Below are 18,301 nucleotides of genomic sequence, written 5' to 3'. Positions count from 1 at the left end.
AAAACTACCATTAGGTATCACATGGCCAAACCTGCAGATTTCCTCACTGAGGAATACAAACCACCTTTCTGAATTTGTTCACAGAACTGCATTATTTTCTTCTCAGCTTTTGCCCTAACATTAGGGCACAGCTATTTTGAAAACTCCTAAAATAAAACAGTTGTAGTCAAGCAGAGGGTTAAACAACAGTCACATTGTCAGCAAGCATGGTTGTTTTCTGTAATTTCAGCCTTTTCCTTATTTGAGTTGATGAACAAAGCTCTTCTGATTGTCTTACCCTGTCTAAATTTGTGCCTGTTTAACTGCTTGATGGCTGCTCAAATTAATAACTAAACTTTAAATCCAAACTGAAGCATCTACACAAATACTTAGAATAAAAAAATCCAAATTCTCATTAAAAATATTTAGAATATGATACATAAAGGCAGGAGATTTGTCTGGTGAACTAAACATTTGTAAAAGGCTTCAGTCAGCAGTGGTATTATATGTGTTCATTGTGGATTCACCTAAATGTGTAAGATGCTCTGCAGTCTAAATATGGTTTTGACCCATGATTAGACCTAGGCCATATTCTGATTGTCCTTCAGAAGTAAATGCTGTAAGTTGAATTCCTTTCAAAGGCAAAAAAATTCCTTGTTTTCTCAAACACTTTCTTCTTTCAGTTGCATGGCATACCTGAGATACCTTTAAAACTCAATTTCATAAAGCAAAACATTAAAATGAGGAGTATTTTGCATCTTGTCTAGTGATACTTATTCCAAGTCAAGTCTACATTTTGAGAATTGTGACCTTCATTGCTTAAAATATGAAATCCTGTTGTGCATGAATATATTAACATCTCTCAAATCTAGGATTTCACAGAGGAAAAGAAATGTATACAAAATATTTACCAAAAAATCCACATTTTAAAATTGTTGCAGGGATAAAATGAGTGTGTGTGAACTCTCTATAGTGACTAAAAAAACGTGGGAGGCTTGATTCTGAACCTCTCTGAGAGGAGATGCACTTTTTTTGTTTCAACAGGCCATCTTTCCAGTGAGAAGAATGGTGTTTGTTTCAGTGTACAGAATGGTGATGTGTGTCTCCATGACTTTTCAGGCAAACAACTTGTATTTCAAGACAAGGATGATACCAGCAGCCAAGAAAGCCAAATCTCACTCAGAAGGACTTCAAAGAGAGGAAGCCTAAGTTCTATGGAGAAAATATGATTTCCTTTTAAACAGCACATTGTTTTACAGTGTGAAGTAAAGTTTTACTTTAGCAGTTTTACATAATATGAGCAGACCAAGAATTGGTTTTATTTAAAATATATGGTACTGGAACTTCAAGGCAGCCATGCAGTGGATTGACAAGGACAATTATTGAAAAAAAAAAAGGAACTTACTATTTTGAGAAGGTCTTGGATATCAGATTACAGCTGTCACATTTCCATTTTGATTCTTCATCAGAGAGTGGGTTTTTTTGAGGTTTTTTTTTTTTGCATTTAAACAAAACTTTTATTTAGACTTTTTTCATTACAATTACGTTTATCTGGATATAATGCTTAGTAGTATTGTATAAATGTAGAAAGTTACAACTTGTGCATACAAACGATGTTAACTTTTAAAATGTTAGCTATGCTGTCTTCAACTTTTTATATGTTTTAGTAGCAAACTCTGCAGTGATGTACAGAAGCAGAAAAATATCAACCTTTAAGCATCTCAATGATACTTTTTGTATTTATTTCTTGTAATATAAATTTAAATATTCCTATGTATAGAAAAGTAATTGATATTTTGTTTGTAACTGTTATTGTAAGTTTGCATTTTTCATTAGTTAATTAACTTTAACATACAACAATACAAAAGTTAATTTGTTCAGTAAGTGGATCACCTACAGTGATTTGAATATATTCACTGGATACAGAACTGTAAATAACAAACACAATTGGTCTTGAACCTTTAGCTCCCTTTTAGTACACCACAGAGGGATAGAAACTGGGTATAATTCAAGTAGAGTGCCGTGAATGGAGTGCTGAATAAAATAGTCAGTAGGTTAAGTATACAACTAAGTCGTGTTGGTGGCTTGAGTAAATTCATCAGGTTTTGCCATTGATTTCAGCAGGGTCAGTATTTATCTTGAATGGTGAGATTAAACACACTGCCATTTCTCATTTGCAATGATGAAAGTAGAGAAGTTTGCAGGGGGAGGAGGGGGGAGTTGGAGAAAAAATAGAAATAATAAATGACAGCTGCTATATTTAGTAGCTGAGAAACTGTTTGTTTCATTGCATGGCTGTTTTTTAAGGGGCAGCTCTTGAACTATTCTACTGAGTTTTTCTGCTTGTGCTTTGGCTCTTGCTTGGCAAACCAAACACTGAGGTGCTAGCTCAGTAATTGCTGAAGGAAAATTTCATTCCCCTTGTGATATTTACCTGAAAAAAATGGATTTTGGCTCTTCGTGTAAAGCTGAAAGCCCATACAACATTGTGAAGATTCCTCCTGAACAGAAATTGGCCTATGCCCTGGTTTTACCTCTTCTTCCTCACACACGTGGAGCTGTGGCCACTGCTTTTTTAATTTGCATTCTTGGGCAAAGGTTGGATGCTCCCAGAGTAAACTAGGACAAACTGGTATTGGGCTGTGGACCACCAGGTCTTGTAAAGGGGGCTGCATGAAGCAGGTGCAGGCTGAAGGGGAGCAAAGGCTTTGGTTTCCCAGAGGTCTTGGTGGGGAGCCCTGAAACACTCTCCTCAACAAAAAGCATGAATTACATGCCTCTTATCTGGGGCTCTCTTGTGGTTCGCAGTTGAGCCTCTTCAGTACTCAAACCCTGTTGTGGTTCTGTGGGCAACACATGGGTTCTTTCAGTTCTTTCAGTCACTTATGTCTAAGATTACTCTGACTATGCTTTTAAGGTGAGAATTTAAAGTGTTTGTTGTGTTTATCCACAGGGTTTTAGCTGCATGTTTGTAAAGCCCTTCCTGGAATGCTAGTAGCTGGAATACATTTCTGTGAATGCTTTAACTATTTGGCTAATTGCCTTTGCGGTGTTTCTTGTAACTTTATTTAATGTTCTTATATTTATATTTTCAACTATAAAAAAAGCAATAAATTTGCAGCAAGTACAACACGAAATATAGGAACTTTGGTTTTTAGATAAATGTGTTGTTAATACTAGGCTGCATTACAATTCTTCAGATTACAGGATCTACAGTACATAATCTCTTGGAGAAAAAACTGACCCAGCTTTTGCATTTGTCTGCTACATATTTTACCTTTCATGGTTCTAGCAGATCTGGATTTTAGCACAGAAAACCCTGACCTAAGTCTGTCCAGTCAGTGCCTGCCCTAAAGTCTGCTGAAGCTCTCCCACAAGAATGCTGTAAGCAAAAGCACATAGCTGAGTTTGGCTTCAGTAATTAAATTCCCTATGGATACACATATTCCATTATCGCTGACCTGCTCAGAGTATTCCTTTTTTTTTTTTTTTTCACACTAAAATATGTTAGGATTCTTTAAATAATTTTATTTTATATATTCCTAGGGGTGGGGAGTCCTTTCTGACTTTGCCACTTAAAAGCACGCACGTATTGTGGTAAAATTTTGCACTTACACCAGCATATTATTTTAGCTCAGTAAAAAATTATCATACTCGAGCTGAAAACGTGTTTTTACATTGGGTGTTACAGTATCTTTTTGGTACTTGGTCTCTCGGGCATTGTTTAGCCACGACACCCAGAACTCGGGGAAATCTGCAAACACCTGCCCAGAGCACAAAGTAAGATGCTGTGCATTAACTTGTGGCTGCAAAGCTAACTCGGGGGATCTGTAAGGAGGTTTTAAGCTTAGTCAAAGATTAACAGCAACCTGTCCTGTGCAGCTGGCACCACCCTGCTCAGCAAACCTGGTCCCTAAGTACAGTGTCTCTAAAAAGTAGTGTCCTGAAGGAGGAAGATGGTGCGGAGTTCAGGGAAAGAAGGAGCTTGGTCTATGTTTTGGCACGGTGCAGATTTCGCCGCGCGGCTCTGGCAGATGGAGATGATGAACCTGCGAGCTCTGTCCTCTTTAACTGCTGTGCAGAACCTACAGAGGTGCTGTCCGACGGCCACCGAGGGAACGAACGCGTCTCTGAAAGCTGCTTTCTCAACCACGACTGTCAGTAATGCAGTCAATGAAGGAAGCACAGCAAGGAAAAGTGACAGTAGTAACTCTGTTAATGCTACAATTTCACATGAGAAAAAAAAAAACAAAAGCAAAAACAAAAAAACCGGAAAAAAATCCTTTCCGACTTCTGAGTGAATTCCACACCTTCGGCTACTCTGCAACATTTGCTCCCTGCTTCAGCATCCGCTTTTTCTTCCTGCTGCCAGGAGCACAGACGGAATGCGAAGGGTTTGCAACTGTATATAAGAAGTTTGTTGGTTTGTGGTTTTTTTAAGTGTTTGTAAATTTCTAGATCTGGGTTCTCTTTGCCCGTCATCCCTTGTTCCTGCTCGCTCTCGTTGGGGAGCTGCAGCCTGCAGTCAGGCAAGGGCGAATCGAGTCAGAACCCTGCCTTGCTCGGTGCCTCTCGGGAGTGTCTGTGGGAGTAGCAGGTTCATTTCCCGTGGAAATCTCCACGTCTTGTTTCTTTGCTAAGTGGGAAAGCCAAGGGGTGTGAAAACATGGTAAAGTCTTGCTGCTTTTTTTTTTCTTTCATTCGATCAGATCTCAAAACGATGGGGTTTTTTAAAGCTGGGGGAAAGAAAAGCTTCCAACAAGTATTCTGGCCTGCTCAGCTTTATTTTACGAAATTACGAAGAGGCTGTATAAAATCGACTTTATTTTTTACAAAAGCAGACGGGCTTTTGTCATGCCATGTGGCCCCTCCTCTGCTCGGTCCCTTGCGCACCCTTGTGCACCCACGGTGTCCCCGTGGCGCCTGAGGGCGGAGGCCGCTGCCCGCCCCGCCCCGCCCCGCTCCGCCGTGTGGGCGGGGAGAGGCCGCCGCCATCTCCGGGTACCGCCGCTCCGGGCGCGGCCGGGCCGGGCAGTCGGGCCGGCCGTGGGGCCATGAGGAGCCGCAGCAACTCGGGGGTGCGCCTGGATGGCTACGCCCGCCTGGTCCAGCGGACCATCCTCTGCCACCAGGTGAGGAGCAGCCGCCGCCCCGGGACGCCTGCTCGGGGCTGGGAGCACCGGGCGCAGTGGGGCCGTGCCGGGGCCGTGCCGGGGCCGTGCCGGGGCGTGGGGCGGCTACCGGGGCCGGGGGCTGCAGGAGGGACACGAACATCCCTCCTCCGGCCGGCGCACGGCCGCCTGTCCGCATCTCCCGCCCCCGCCTGCGGAGCAGCGCCGGGAATGCTGAGGCGGTGCGGATCCCGGGGGTGCTTGTATCAGTGCACCTTGGAAACCATGTGGAAAACACAGCGAGTCTGAGCTTGCAGATAATTATGATACAGTGTATGCAATGTGTTCGTGGCCCTATGATACACACCCACCCGTTGTGCACACTATATATATGTGTGTATATATATATATACGCACACATGGTAACAGCAGCATTACGCCCCGGTGACATAAGAGCTCCGAGCAGGACTTTGTGCCGCGCCTGTCAGCACAGCGCGGTGCGGATCCCTGTGTGCTCCCCGCGCACGTGTGTGCGGCGGGGCACGTCCCAGAGATTCCAGGCTATTCTCCCACTGTCCGCACTATTCTCCACTGCTGAGGCTCTGGAGCGACAGGCGGGGCTGCCTGCACAGGCGAGCAGTGAAAGAACGAAGATAGCGGGGGTGGTTGGCAAAAGCCAGCTTGCGTTTTTTGGTCAGCGCAGTGCTTTCTTGTTAGCGTGCTCGCTTCACCCAGGTGGGCACTGAGGACTCAGAAGGTGTTTGGCAGTGTCATGCTTTGGTTAAAACAATCCGGTACATAAAGATAAGCAGCAGGGGTTTTTGCACAGATCAGTTACCAAATATGTTTTGTTGATGGGAGTTCCAGTGAAACTGGAAAGCAGTGAAAGAAGAGGCTGGGACCTAAATGCACTTTGGTCAGTAAGATTTTTGTCACTGGCAGTTCTTTTGGGCACAGGGTCCAAACACCTGTGCATTGGAGTTTGTGTACTAATTATTGTAAACCAGTAGACATGAATGCAAGAACTGGTATATGTGGTGTGAGAAGTGGTGAGAAGTTAATTTTTCACTCTTGCTGTGCTGGGGTGCAGGAGATGCTTTGGATTGTGTTCCCATCTCTGCCTTTTGTCAGCAGGATGACCTTGGGCAAGTCACTTTGGCTTCCAGTGCCTGCCTTGATTTCCTTGTTTATGAGGATGCTGATAGCAGCTTCCATTAGGGGAGACATGGAGCCTCTGAGATGCAGAGCTCAAACATGCCCCATGAAAGCTGCGCCTTGATGTTATTAATATTTAACAATAGTAAAGAGGATAAGTAAATGGTAATACAGGAGTTCATGTTGGTGACTCAAAATTTTGTAATTGCCATTTAAAACACTAGGATGAGTGTTCATGACTGTGTATTGCCTTTTCCACTAAGGGCTCAATGTCTGGGAGAATTCAGAGGTGGGGAAAGGAGATAAGTACGTTTTCTTCTTTGTGTGGAAAGCAAGTCACAGGCTAGCAGTGAGGCAGAGGATCAGTGGTATTTCAAGAGGGCCCACAGAGATGCTCAATGCACATTTCTAGGGTTTTTTCTGTATATTTATACTCCTTCTGGTTTTTTCATTGCAATAGATTGAAAATGTGGAAGAGGTGCGGTGCTTAGTTGGGCAAGTTAGGATGGTTGTCTTTGGACCACATGCAACCATGTCTTCCTTGGGAGCAGAATAGTCTGTGGCTGGATGGGCTGGGCTGCTGCTTCACTGCTGCTGGTGCCTTTTTAGGGCCTCTCAGGAAGGAGACAGGGAGGTGAGTTTTAGCCATGGGTTTGCCCAGGAGCAGCCTGGCAGAAGAACCAGAAGGTGTTTAAAATGCTTCTGAGGTGCCGCTGCTCAGCAGAGGGAGTGATGTGTGACTGTGACCCTGCACCTCACATCCACAGCTGCTGGAATGCAGCCTTGGCACATCAGCTGCAGTGCTCTGAGGGAGGGCAGTGACATGCTCACCTCTGTGAGGTGCAGCAAGGGGAACACGGAGTGTGCACGGGACATTGGGCTTTCATCAGGTGTTTAATACTCCAGGAGCCAGGCTTCTCAGTAGCAGTAATTGATCTTGCTTTCATTCCAATCACTCTAGATCAATATGATTTTAGAGGCAATTTTTAATGGATGATATCTGTGCTACCAGACAGATGTGTTCAGACAACAGGTCCAGACCTCGCACCAGGGTTGACAGTTTTCTCTGTGTGGCACCTTGTAGGATCAGGTCAGTAGCAAACTTTTTCCTGTGTTGCAGATGGTGAATTGTGCTGGTCAGTCCCTACAGCATGCCCAGGGATAGTTATGATCCTGTTAAAGGTTGTAAAAGGAGGCTGAGACCAGACTATTGGCTCCTGTCTGTGTGGGGTCTTCCAGCTGTTGCATATACCCTCAGGGACCGGGGACAGAGGGATGTTCTCAGCTGCTTAGTACACCTGTTAAATTGAATGAGATAAGAAAAAAATGTGAATCTTAAGATTAGGAAATAATAAAACTTAACATCTATGTATATTTTAAATATTGCTAGAGTACTGTAAGTGAAAAGAAAATGGACCTGATAAGGAAAGCTCATACCTTTATGAGTAACCCCAACTGTATTACAGAATCACAGAATATGCTGAGTTGGAAGGGACCCACAAGGATCATCAAATCCAACTCCTGGCCCTGCGTGGGGCCATCCCCAAGATTCACATCATGTTACATCCGGCTCCACAAGCAAATCTGCAAGATTTGCTAGAGCTTACCTCAGTTTTCATCTGACAGATCAATAAGACAATCTGTTTAATTTCCACTTTTCAGCAAGATGCTAAATGTGGGCTTACTTGCTTTGCTGCTCCAGTTAGATCTCCACTGCTTTTGTGCCTGTACTGCTGAAGTTCTTATTAGCACCTGCTGCCCTGTAGGAACTGGTATGTTTTGTGATTTGGGTTGTTGGGAGGGGGGGTTGTCTCCAGATGGACAAATAGATTTAAAAATAGGATTGGGCATGATACAACAGTTTAAAATCTTAGTCCAGCCATCAGCTTTCTGTTGCAGTGCTCTCAGCTGGCAGCCCATGGTGCTGATAAAATTCTTTGCTCCGTGGATCTTATGTGCAGTGTGATTTGCAGGATGAGATCTGCTAGTCTAACTAGCCATCACTGCATAGATGTAATGCTGTGAAGTACTATTTAAGCGAAAATCTCTGACATTAGTGGGATTAAGTGCACTCAGTGCTTCTCTGGGTTCTTAAGCACCTTGTAAGGGTTGTAGTTTTCATATGATGTCAGCAGGTAACAGAAGAAAGTAATTGTAGTTTTTAAGAGTAAACACTTCTAAAAGAGCTAAACCAAAACCACTGAAAATATTAATTAGTATATTATGTTGTTCTCCTAACATTCTGAATGTGCATGGGGAAAGACATTAACATGTTGTCAGTCCATGAGAGCCAGCCCCGGTGCGTCCCAAAAGCTGGGACCAACTTTTAGAGGAATCAAAGGTGGTGAAATAGTGATAGCTGCCCTTGGAGGTGTTTAATACAGCCTCTTGAGGTAGGCAAGTCCCTCCCTGGGAGCTAAATAGGCTTTTAAAGTCTTGGATAGGCCATTTCTGTGGGATTTCCATTTTGGTACCCAGAGAGATTTTTATTTTTCAGCTGGGAGCCAGCCCAGCATGGAGAGTAGGGAAAAATAAACCAAAATGATCATTTCTCAGACAGCAGGGTGATCTTTATCAAGCCAGGGCTGCAGGTGAATAGATATTTGTTGTCCTGCATAGGAGGGAGGGATACAAATTGTCCTCTACAAATGTTGGGAGTATGCAGTCTGCCTTTTGAGACCCTGGGTTTTGTCAAGTGGGCACAGTACTGAACTGGGACTTCTGTTACTCCTTGTTTGACTTTTCAAGATCAAAAAGAAGTTTTTTAAGCTGTTTGCATTCATATGTGCTACATTCCTCATCAAACAGATGAGGAGGTGGTCCTTCAGCTGTTATTTGGTTTGTGAAGACCTTGCTGAGGTGGGGTTGTTGCAGCAGAACTTCATTTCTACTCTGAGTGAGCCACTAAGAGTTGCTGTATTAAACCACAGCAATAGGGCCAACTGTGCCTGTCTGTCAGGCTGTCACCCCTGTGGTGCTCAGTGGTCACACACAAAGCCCAGGAAACTGTAACTAAAGCCCCTCCCCTTCAAACCAGCTTTCTTAAAAATAATGAGTTGAGTGAACCAGTGTGTGGGAGAAATGAAAAATTGGTGGATGTATCCTTTTAAATTTTACTTATCTTTACTGCTGTAGTCTTTGCCCCTTGTCACACCAGCCCCAGCAACTGGTCTTCATTCACTGAAATTTTCTATAAAGGCTTGATTTGATTGAAAGTTCTATTGACCTTTTGCCTCTTTGCCTCATTTTTTAGTCAAGAATGTACAGCCAAGAAAGATGGTCTAAAAAAATTAAGGGTAGTGAAGTGATAGGAATTAATGATGCAATGAAAAATTTAATGGAGTAGTTGGGATGCAGGAGACTACTCATTGTACTGCTTTTCAGACAGTGCTGCTTTTCAACACCTTCAGAATTTTTTTCCTGTGCATTTTCCAAAGGAGTATATAAAAAGATTTTTGCATTAATTTAGCTGTCATAAATCCAGTGGGCAGACATACAGAAATAACTTTTTTAATCTCCTAGAAGATAACTAGTGGTTTTTTAACTTTTTCAAGATTATGCCATAGACCAGTTACATAGAGAAACATATAGCCCATACTCAGTTTCTAGCATTAACTCAGTACCCTCTTTTCCTCATAAATATGTAAAATTTAAATTTCCATTTCCTTGATCTATTCTGAATTTCACTCAGTGACTTAGCTACTAATCCTGTGTGGATGGAGATTTCCAGCTGGATGCTCTAAACTTTACAATCTGAAGTGTTCAAATAAATTTTGCATTTCACTTGTGTGAATTTGGGAAAGAAGGATGGAATCTCACTTCTGTTGTGAAATCATGAGCAGCCACAATGTGCACTTAGTGTGAAATCATCTTTAGTTTGTTACCCGTTAATACAGGAAGAAGTGATGCATCTTAACAGGTGGGACTCGAGGTGGTAATGTTTGTTCTTTATTCCTTCTGCCATGGTTAGAACCCAGTGACGGGGCTGCTTTCAGCTGGGACAGACCATAAGGATGCCTGGGTACGGGACAACATCTACAGCATCCTGGCCGTGTGGGGGCTGGGAATGGCGTATCGGAAGAATGCGGACCGGGATGAGGATAAAGCCAAAGCCTATGAGCTCGAGCAGGTGCGTCAAGGCTCAGCATAAACCAGTTCCACTGTTTGGGTTTTCTTACAGTAGTGTTTCTGGAGAGTGCATTCGTGCTGCTGCTGTCCCGGGTATCTGACAGGGTTTTTCCAGCTTGGAGCACGTCTTGTTCCAAAGACAGCAACATCCGTGCAGTGTGTGGTGTGCAGTATCTTTGGCAACCTTCTGGCAAGGAGGATTTGAGGAACTGGATGGCAGAGAGGCTAACATCTGAATTAAACTGCAAATGAAACAAAAATCTGTATAAGTCAAACTTCCATCAGTTGGCTGATTGTTGAAGATTAGGCTTCTGAGAGGTTTTGTGCCCAGATTTACAAGCCTCTCTCTGATTAGACCTTGAGGTCCCTCATGAGGTGTATTATGGAGCAGAAAATCAGGCCTAGGCTGCTTGGATCTTGCAGCAAATTATCTGCTAGACCATTCTTCCCTGTAAAGAGAAACATGCCATTTAAAGTAGTAGCCCTTAGAATGTGCACAGAGGTTGTACATGGTGTGTAGGCATGTTTGATCAAAGCAGAGAAGATAACGATCTCCAAACTGATAAGATCTGTGCTGGAGAATTGGAAGGGGACATAACTCACACAGTTAAATGCTAAAATCTGCAGCTGGGTAAGTGAGTATCAGAAATGAGAGTGTAGCCAGAGGTGGGCTAAATGGGAAGTGAGGGACTGTTGGTGTCCTGCTGTTGTTTTGGAGTCACTGGGTAAATTTTTTGCTGGTATGTCCTGCTCAAACCAGGAAGATCCTGGTGACAGAATAACCTTGACTCAGTTTGCATGATCATATTTTGAGGCTATATTTTGGGAGTAAAAAGATGGGATTGATTTGTTTGTTTAAGGCACAATCTTGCACTTCTCTACATTCACACTTAAGGCCATTTCTCGACTAATCACTTGCTTTTTGTTGTACTGTATAAAGAGTGGAAGAAGCTCTACAGGTCTTGCAGTCATGTCAATGTCTTGAAGTCACCCACCAGTGTTCCCCAGATCTGTCACTCAAAAGATTAGTATTGGTATTATTATAAGACATAGCATTCCTTACTTCCTTTAGCTGGATAGAAGGACCGCAGAGAGCTGTTCCACTCTTTAGAGAGGACATTTGGGAAAATATTTCTTCTTCTACACAGGGATGAAGGAATAAAATCTGATTAGTTATTTAAAAAAAAAATAGCAAATATGCTTTTTTTTTTACCTTTGGCAGGACATTAGCAGAGGGTGTGAACTTTGCCATTTTGAAGGTTGTTTGTAAGAGCTGATGAGGCTGAAAGTGTCACTGGTTTGTTTTGTTCCTGCAGAATGTTGTGAAGCTGATGCGGGGACTCCTGCAGTGCATGATGAGACAGGTAATGCCATAGAACCGAGTTGAATTAGTAGATGTTGTATTTACAAAGCACTTCTTTGAAGTGTGTGGTTCTTGTGTCTTCTGTGGAGTGAGGTTTTTTGCGTGTGTGCAGATGATAGTGTGGGGAATGTTCTTAAAACTCTTGAGCAAAACTCTGACCTTACTTCCACTTCTTGTCCAAGTAATGTTTTGAGATTGTACTTGTAGCAAAGCAGAGTTTTGCCTTTGAAAACTGATTTTCACCAAGATGCATGCCTGTAGTTTAGATCTGAACTCAACAGGTAATTTAATCTTATTCTTTCCTGTAGAGATGTGGATTTAACTGGAGTCTAAAGTCAGAATTGTGTTTAACCCTCTGGTTAATCAAAACACACTGAAGTGAGGTAACAGGAATTAAGACCTCAAGTTTCTCCTCACCTAAGAAAAGTTGTTAATTTTGAAATAGTTTGGAGAATTTCTTCCAAAATGTTTCAGATTTGAGATTTGTGATGTTTTTAGGTAGATAAGGTAGAGAAGTTCAAACGCACTCAGAGTACCAAAGACTGCCTCCATGCCAAGTATAACTCTGCAACTTGTGCTACGGTGGTTGGGGACGACCAGTGGGGGCATCTGCAAGTGGATGCAACTTCCCTTTATCTGCTCTTCTTGGCACAGATGACTGCATCAGGTAAGCAGAAGATATTTTTGCCTTTTGTTGCAGCCTTTTCTATTCCAACTTTTCTTTAAAAAGGAAAGAAAAGTAGTAACTAGCTTCAAAGATCTTCACATAATTATTGCTCAGAAGCAAGTAATATGTCTCTGGAAAAGAGATATGACTTACTTGGAATTTCATGTTTATAGTAACTGGCAGTGTCTATTCCCTTAATGTTTATTGGCATCAAATACATGAGATATTTAGAGTTATGTCAGAGAAGTCTCATGTTTACAGACTTCATAGGGCATCCTACTGGACAGCCACATTTCTTCAGAGTGTGGCAACATCAAGTCAGGTGCCACTTGTGCCATCAGTGTTTCTTGTCTCAGTGGTGCTATTTTATCTTGTGTTCTTTTTAATCATACTCCTCCTGTGAGGATAAGGATTTGTTTCCTTATATGTTTTCCTGTCCTTGGAGCCCCTTGCAGTGGAGCCCTGCAGAACAGGCACCTGTTCATCCTGAAGGTTCCTAGGTAGAGCACTAAGCAGCTAGAGGGCTGGGGAGCTGCAGGAATTGGCATGCACTGCTCTGGAGAGCCAGAGCTGGCTCAGATGTCTCTGCTTTAGACCCATGGTCTGAGTGTCACCCTCACAGAGGTGGTTTTTGGTTGGTCTTTGAAACAGTGGATATTGGTGGGGTTTGAAGTATTTTGTCAGCAGCAAGTATTGAGGCTTGCTGCTTGACCTTTGGAAATTAGTTTGAGTTTTTCCTTTGATTTCAGTGGGCAGGAGCTGGTAGCAAACAAACAAAAACATGAAACTCACTGAAGAGTAACTCTTGCAGTTCTGATACAGTATAATTATTCTCTTCCCTTCTTTTGATCAGGGCTACGTATTATCTTCACTCTCGATGAAGTTACCTTTATCCAGAATCTTGTTTTTTACATAGAAGCTGCCTACAAAGTTGCTGTAAGTAGTTATTTATATGTAAATCATCTGAACACTGCTCAAGTGTGGGTGGAAAATTATTTCTTGCTGGAGAAGTAAAATAGGGACTTGTTTTTTCCATGGAAAGGTATCAGCCTGTCAGTACTTTACATTGTGAGCAGCATCTTTGGAGATGTTGAGAGGGCTGTGGAGGATTTACTGCTGCGTGGGTGAGGTATACTTGTTCTATCATAATAACAGTGGCTTTTATTGATAATTAATAATATTTCCTGATGTCTAATTAAAAGTCTTGTGGGCCTTTCTAAAAAGGGCAGGTTGTTAGCAAACCAAGTTGAAGGGGCATGGGGAAAAACATGCACAGGGGGAGGGATAAAGGGCTTTGTGTGTTCTGTGAAGGCACCTGATCCTGCTGGGGTATATTTTTATGTGCTGCTTTTCAAACATGAGTAGGGTCTCTTTGGAGACTTGGAGCCCCTTTTCTTTTTTCTTTTTTTTGAAAACAAATAATAAACTAATTTCATGTAGCAGTGTGGATTTGTTGTGGGACAAGGTGGGGAAACATTCCTTTTGCATATAATCATGCCTTTTTCCTGATGTGTTTTTCTTGTGGTGTTGTTGCAGGATTATGGAATTTGGGAACGTGGTGATAAGACAAACCAAGGAATCCCTGAACTGAACGCGAGCTCCGTAGGGATGGCCAAAGTGAGAATGTCTTCCTCACACCTCCTTCATGGCTGCTGTGTTATGCTTAAGGGCTCTGACAAACCTGATGGCTTCCTTTGTATGTCTTCTTGGCAATAACTAGCTGATTGTATAAGAATTTTTGTTTAGATATGAGTGAGTATTCTTTAGTGCAAAATCTTTGTGATAATGGCTCTCATTGAAGGACCTCAGCACAGTTGTTCCAGGGATCGCAAGAAGGGTACCAGGTTAATTGAACCATGAATCTGACAGATTCAGTAAGATGCAATCTCATAAAGAGGCAGGCCTCTGGTTTTCTTTCCCTCCTCAGTTCTCCAGCCTCAGTGTCATATGTGATGTTCTCATGGTAAGATAAAGTCAGATGTAAATTCTAAAACACAGCAGAATATCAGTTTAAGAAATTTTCTACAAGTATTTTAGAGAGAAAAATAAATGAAGATATACTTAAAAAAAAGTGGATATTTCTGTTTCCCTCATAGCACAAGGTCACAGAGACACTAAATGAAGCTTAGAAGGCCATAAATGTAAATGTGTAATTGACAGCTACCTTATTACATGGTATCTGAGGGACAGACAGAGGACAAACATCATTAAGGTCAAAGGTATATTTGCCTTTCAGCAGGATTTGTTAGCTCTTGTGTGCACTGCAAGAGGGAGAAACTGCTGGTCTTGGCCCCACACTGATATAGGAGGCTTATTTTGGAATATAGGACAGGAGAAGCACTTTTTATTAAGTACGTCATTATTTAAATGATGTCTCAGTGGAGACCCAGCTCCTGATTTTTTTGCATTGGCTTTAAATTGTAGGAAGGAGCATGAGCACATCAGAAATAACCAGAAAATAAAACCATAGTTACTTTTTTAAAAATATTGCCAAGCTTCCCTTTAAAGATTAAAAAAAAAGTCTGTGAGGCAAACTTCTGTCTTATGTAATTTCTTTCAGAGGTTAAGCACAGGTGCTAGGGTGTATACTTGGCTTAAAAGGTGTTTAATGATTTTGGGTTGTGGTTTGGTTTTCTTTGAAGGCTGCTTTGGAAGCAATTGATGAACTAGATCTTTTTGGAGCTCATGGAGGACACAAATCAGTGATTCATGTTCTTCCTGATGAAGTAGAACACTGTCAGGTAAAAATTACGAGGGGAAAACCTAACACCCTCTCCCTTTTGCTTTTAAATGAAATGTTGATTAACTAAGCCAAGGATGTAATGTAATAAGGATGGCTTCAGGCTATGCTGCTCACCCTTTTTCTAGTTGATATGTGAAACTGAGTAGTGTGAAGCATTCTCATTCTAACTCAATTAAAAATAACTGCACAGAGTTCTCTGTCAGCTTGCAAATAGTGTAGTCTCATTTGCACTTGACATAGTTTTTTGAAGTAGGCAAATTGTTTTACATCCCTCTCTCCTGTTCTTGTTTTGCTCAGTCTATTCTGTACTCCATGCTGCCAAGGGCGTCCACTTCAAAGGAGATAGATGCTGGCCTTCTCTCTATTATTTCTTACCCAGCTTTTGCAGTGGAGGATGTAAACCTTGTTAATGTAACCAAGAGTGAAATCATATCCAAATTGCAGGTAAGGATTTACTTTGGTTTTTTTTTCCAAAGAGAGAAGCAGAACCTCTTTATAAATCAAAAGTCCTATTTAAACAAGGGTTGCCAGACTTGGTTCATCTATGCATGAGGAAGAGAGGGAGGAAAATCCCTGAGTGACCTTTAAAACTCAGCACATACTTTTTTGCTGATGTTAGTCCGTGAGGGAAAAGTGTATGTGAAATTTTTGGTAATGTTGTCTGTTTTTACAGGGCCGCTATGGCTGCTGTCGCTTTCTCCGAGATGGTTACAAGACACCCAGAGAGGTACTTCTGATGTATATTTATGATGTTTATTTTCAGTAGGCACACGGGAAGAATTTTCTCTCTTCCTTATAGATAAATTTTGTTTTATTTACGTGAAGGGGTGAAGTTCTCCACCACTGCTAAGACATCTTAGTGGATTTGGAGGTAATCCAGGTATCCAGCCTGGAAAGGACACATATTTGAGGGTGGCTAAGGGTTTGAAAACCAGTTATTAAGGACAGAACTTAATTCATAATTCTGTAAGAAATTAACCCTTTGATATGCTTATGGTGTCTAAGATGAAGTCGTGTCTCTGAAACATCCCAAAATATCTTTAAACTGAGGCAGAGCCAAGATCATTTGGGAGACACTTAGATTCTGAGACCAGGAAGGATCAGCTTGTCTAGAGAACCATTAAATGAGTTTGAGAGTGAATGTGTCGAAGAAGTCAAGAGACTGCATGGAAACTATTTCTGGTGGATTTATTGGTTTCTATGTTTTAATTTGTATAAAATAGACTATGATTATGATTGGAATATAAGTGACTAATTTAGCACTGTGACTAAACAAGTGTGGTTGAATTTTTTAGGATCCAAGCAGGCTGCACTATGATCCTGCTGAGCTCAAGCTCTTTGAGAATATTGAATGTGAGTGGCCAGTATTCTGGACATACTTCCTAATTGATGGAATATTTAATGAGGACAAAATCCAGGTGAGGAAAGAAGAAACTGCTTTCAAATTGCAAAACCATTTACCCACACTATTTTGTAACTTTGTTCCTTGTTTGTTTTGGGTATCATTTGGATACCCCATTAGCAGAGTGAAATAGTCTTCAGCCATTTTCACCTTCCTGGGGAGTTCATGACATGGTAGAGGCAGAAGGGTTGTGCACACTGGGGCCTGGTTGCCTTCCCCTTACCAGCTGGAGTGGCTCTGTTAGCTGGGGTGGTAAAACTGGGCTGAACAGGGTTTATTTGCGTGGTTTTGTCTTATCACCAACCTTGATGCCTCTTTTACAATTACTTCAGGATGAGACAAGTTTCTTTTTCCCCAGCCTCTCTGGCTTGGCTGCTGAAAACAACATCCGTAGCACTTTCAGTCTTTTTGTACATTTAGAGAGATTTGGGGTTGGCTTATGTGGAGCAATTTCATTTTCACTAATTCCCTAAGTCACTTCATGCCATTACTGTGCCAGACATCCAGTGGACAGTGGAACTAAATTGATTGTAGCCCTCCAAAGGTTATGGTGGCACCTGGGGAGTATTGGTGAGTTAAAGAGCAGCAAGTAGTCAGGACTAAATGCATTCATACCAGAACTTCTGCAGATTGGTAGCTTGAAAGAAATAAAAAATATATGTGATTTAAAATTGCCTAGTATGCAGAGGGATAGGAGATTGCTAAACTCCTTAAAAAATCGAAATGTCCCGTCAGAAACAATTCAGAGGATTTCAGACCGAAGAGCCCTCTTTCTGTATCAGATGTTGCAAATCAAGTGAAATTCTTACTGACACTAGACAAATAAAATGTTTCCCTGAACACACTAAAAGTAGTCTGATGAAGAGAGAAATGGGATTATTTAGTGAGGGGGAAAATCAGAAAGTTTACTGAAACTTCAGTCCTGCCAATTAAATACCACTTCATGAAGCAGTCTCTAGACCTTAGTTGGATTATCTGGGACAGTATGTACCTGGCTGCTTTTACGGTGTGCAGACTGACTGTTCTAGAGCATGGTCAGGGCAATTGCTCCCAGTTTCCACTGTTTAAACATAGCTGAATGAGTCACTGAGACACTCAGGTCAGTGCCTAATCCCCAGTTACTGCTGCAAACAAATGGTTTTGCCAGAAAAGTAAGCACCCTGAGGACTCAAAAAGAGAGGGACAGGATACTGACAATGTCAGTGTACTATAACATGAACTTGTGGGTACCTTCCTTTGAGTGATCCACTCTACTCAGGAATAGCAGAAATAGGATTTCTGAGGCAAGTGCTGGTAGTGCTTGAAAATCTCCCCTTTAAGTAAAAACTTGGAATGGATAGTTAATAAATGGAACAAACTAAGGAATCTGATAAAAAGAAAATGTATTACATGTTCTTAGCAATCTGCTATTCCTGTTCTTAGTATGTTGTCTCATAACACAAGAAGAAGAGGATTTGCTTTTCAGTGAACTTAGATACTTTTAAACGTTTAAATCTATTTGAAGCTTTCCTTGTGACAAAATTTTGATCGAATCAGTTAAGAGAAACTGATTTCCCAATCCTGCAAAGCAGAATTCAGTAAGCTACAGACAAATGTGCATGGCATACAGCTAACCATTTATACACCTTACATTCTGACAGATACTGGCAGTCTGATGTCTGTGTCACTGCACTGTCATCCATTGAAAATTCCATGTAGGATCTGTTCCAGTGACTTCTCAATAGGAGTATACTGGAAGTTTTGTACTGCAGCA

General features: G+C 41.8%; 2 protein-coding genes across 10 annotated transcripts in view; both read left to right on the top strand.

The window, feature by feature from the left end:
- ADGRG2 (adhesion G protein-coupled receptor G2) overlaps positions 1-3,124 on the top strand; it is a 59,913-nt gene extending 56,789 nt beyond the window's left edge. For 4 of the 5 annotated variants that reach the window (XM_048287257.1, XM_048287264.1, XM_048287252.1 and 1 more), the window contains exon 28: positions 1,024-3,124. In XM_048287257.1, the coding sequence (XP_048143214.1) occupies positions 1,024-1,208 (185 nt within the window). In that variant the 3' untranslated portion in view covers positions 1,209-3,124. The remainder of the gene's footprint in view (positions 1-1,023) is intronic. The other variant, XM_048287273.1, reaches the window with a different exon arrangement.
- A 1,834-nt stretch (positions 3,125-4,958) lies between these two features.
- The window catches only part of PHKA2 (phosphorylase kinase regulatory subunit alpha 2), a 44,910-nt gene continuing 31,567 nt past the window's right edge, over positions 4,959-18,301 (top strand). For 3 of the 5 annotated variants that reach the window (XM_048287225.1, XM_048287220.1, XM_048287212.1), the window contains exons 1-10: positions 4,959-5,111; positions 10,216-10,374; positions 11,690-11,737; positions 12,235-12,403; positions 13,257-13,339; positions 13,940-14,020; positions 15,046-15,144; positions 15,444-15,590; positions 15,820-15,873; positions 16,442-16,564. In XM_048287225.1, the coding sequence (XP_048143182.1) occupies positions 5,034-5,111; positions 10,216-10,374; positions 11,690-11,737; positions 12,235-12,403; positions 13,257-13,339; positions 13,940-14,020; positions 15,046-15,144; positions 15,444-15,590; positions 15,820-15,873; positions 16,442-16,564 (1,041 nt within the window). In that variant the 5' untranslated portion in view covers positions 4,959-5,033. Of the gene's footprint in view, positions 5,112-10,215; positions 10,375-11,689; positions 11,738-12,234; positions 12,404-13,256; positions 13,340-13,445; positions 13,533-13,939; positions 14,100-15,045; positions 15,145-15,443; positions 15,591-15,819; positions 15,874-16,441; positions 16,565-18,301 lie in introns of those variants that run through there. The other 2 variants (XM_048287235.1, XM_048287243.1) reach the window with 2 other exon arrangements.

This window comes from Corvus hawaiiensis, chromosome 2, assembly GCF_020740725.1.
Source record: "Corvus hawaiiensis isolate bCorHaw1 chromosome 2, bCorHaw1.pri.cur, whole genome shotgun sequence".
Lineage (NCBI taxonomy): Eukaryota > Metazoa > Chordata > Aves > Passeriformes > Corvidae > Corvus > Corvus hawaiiensis.
This window is presented reverse-complemented; position numbering and strand designations above follow the sequence as displayed.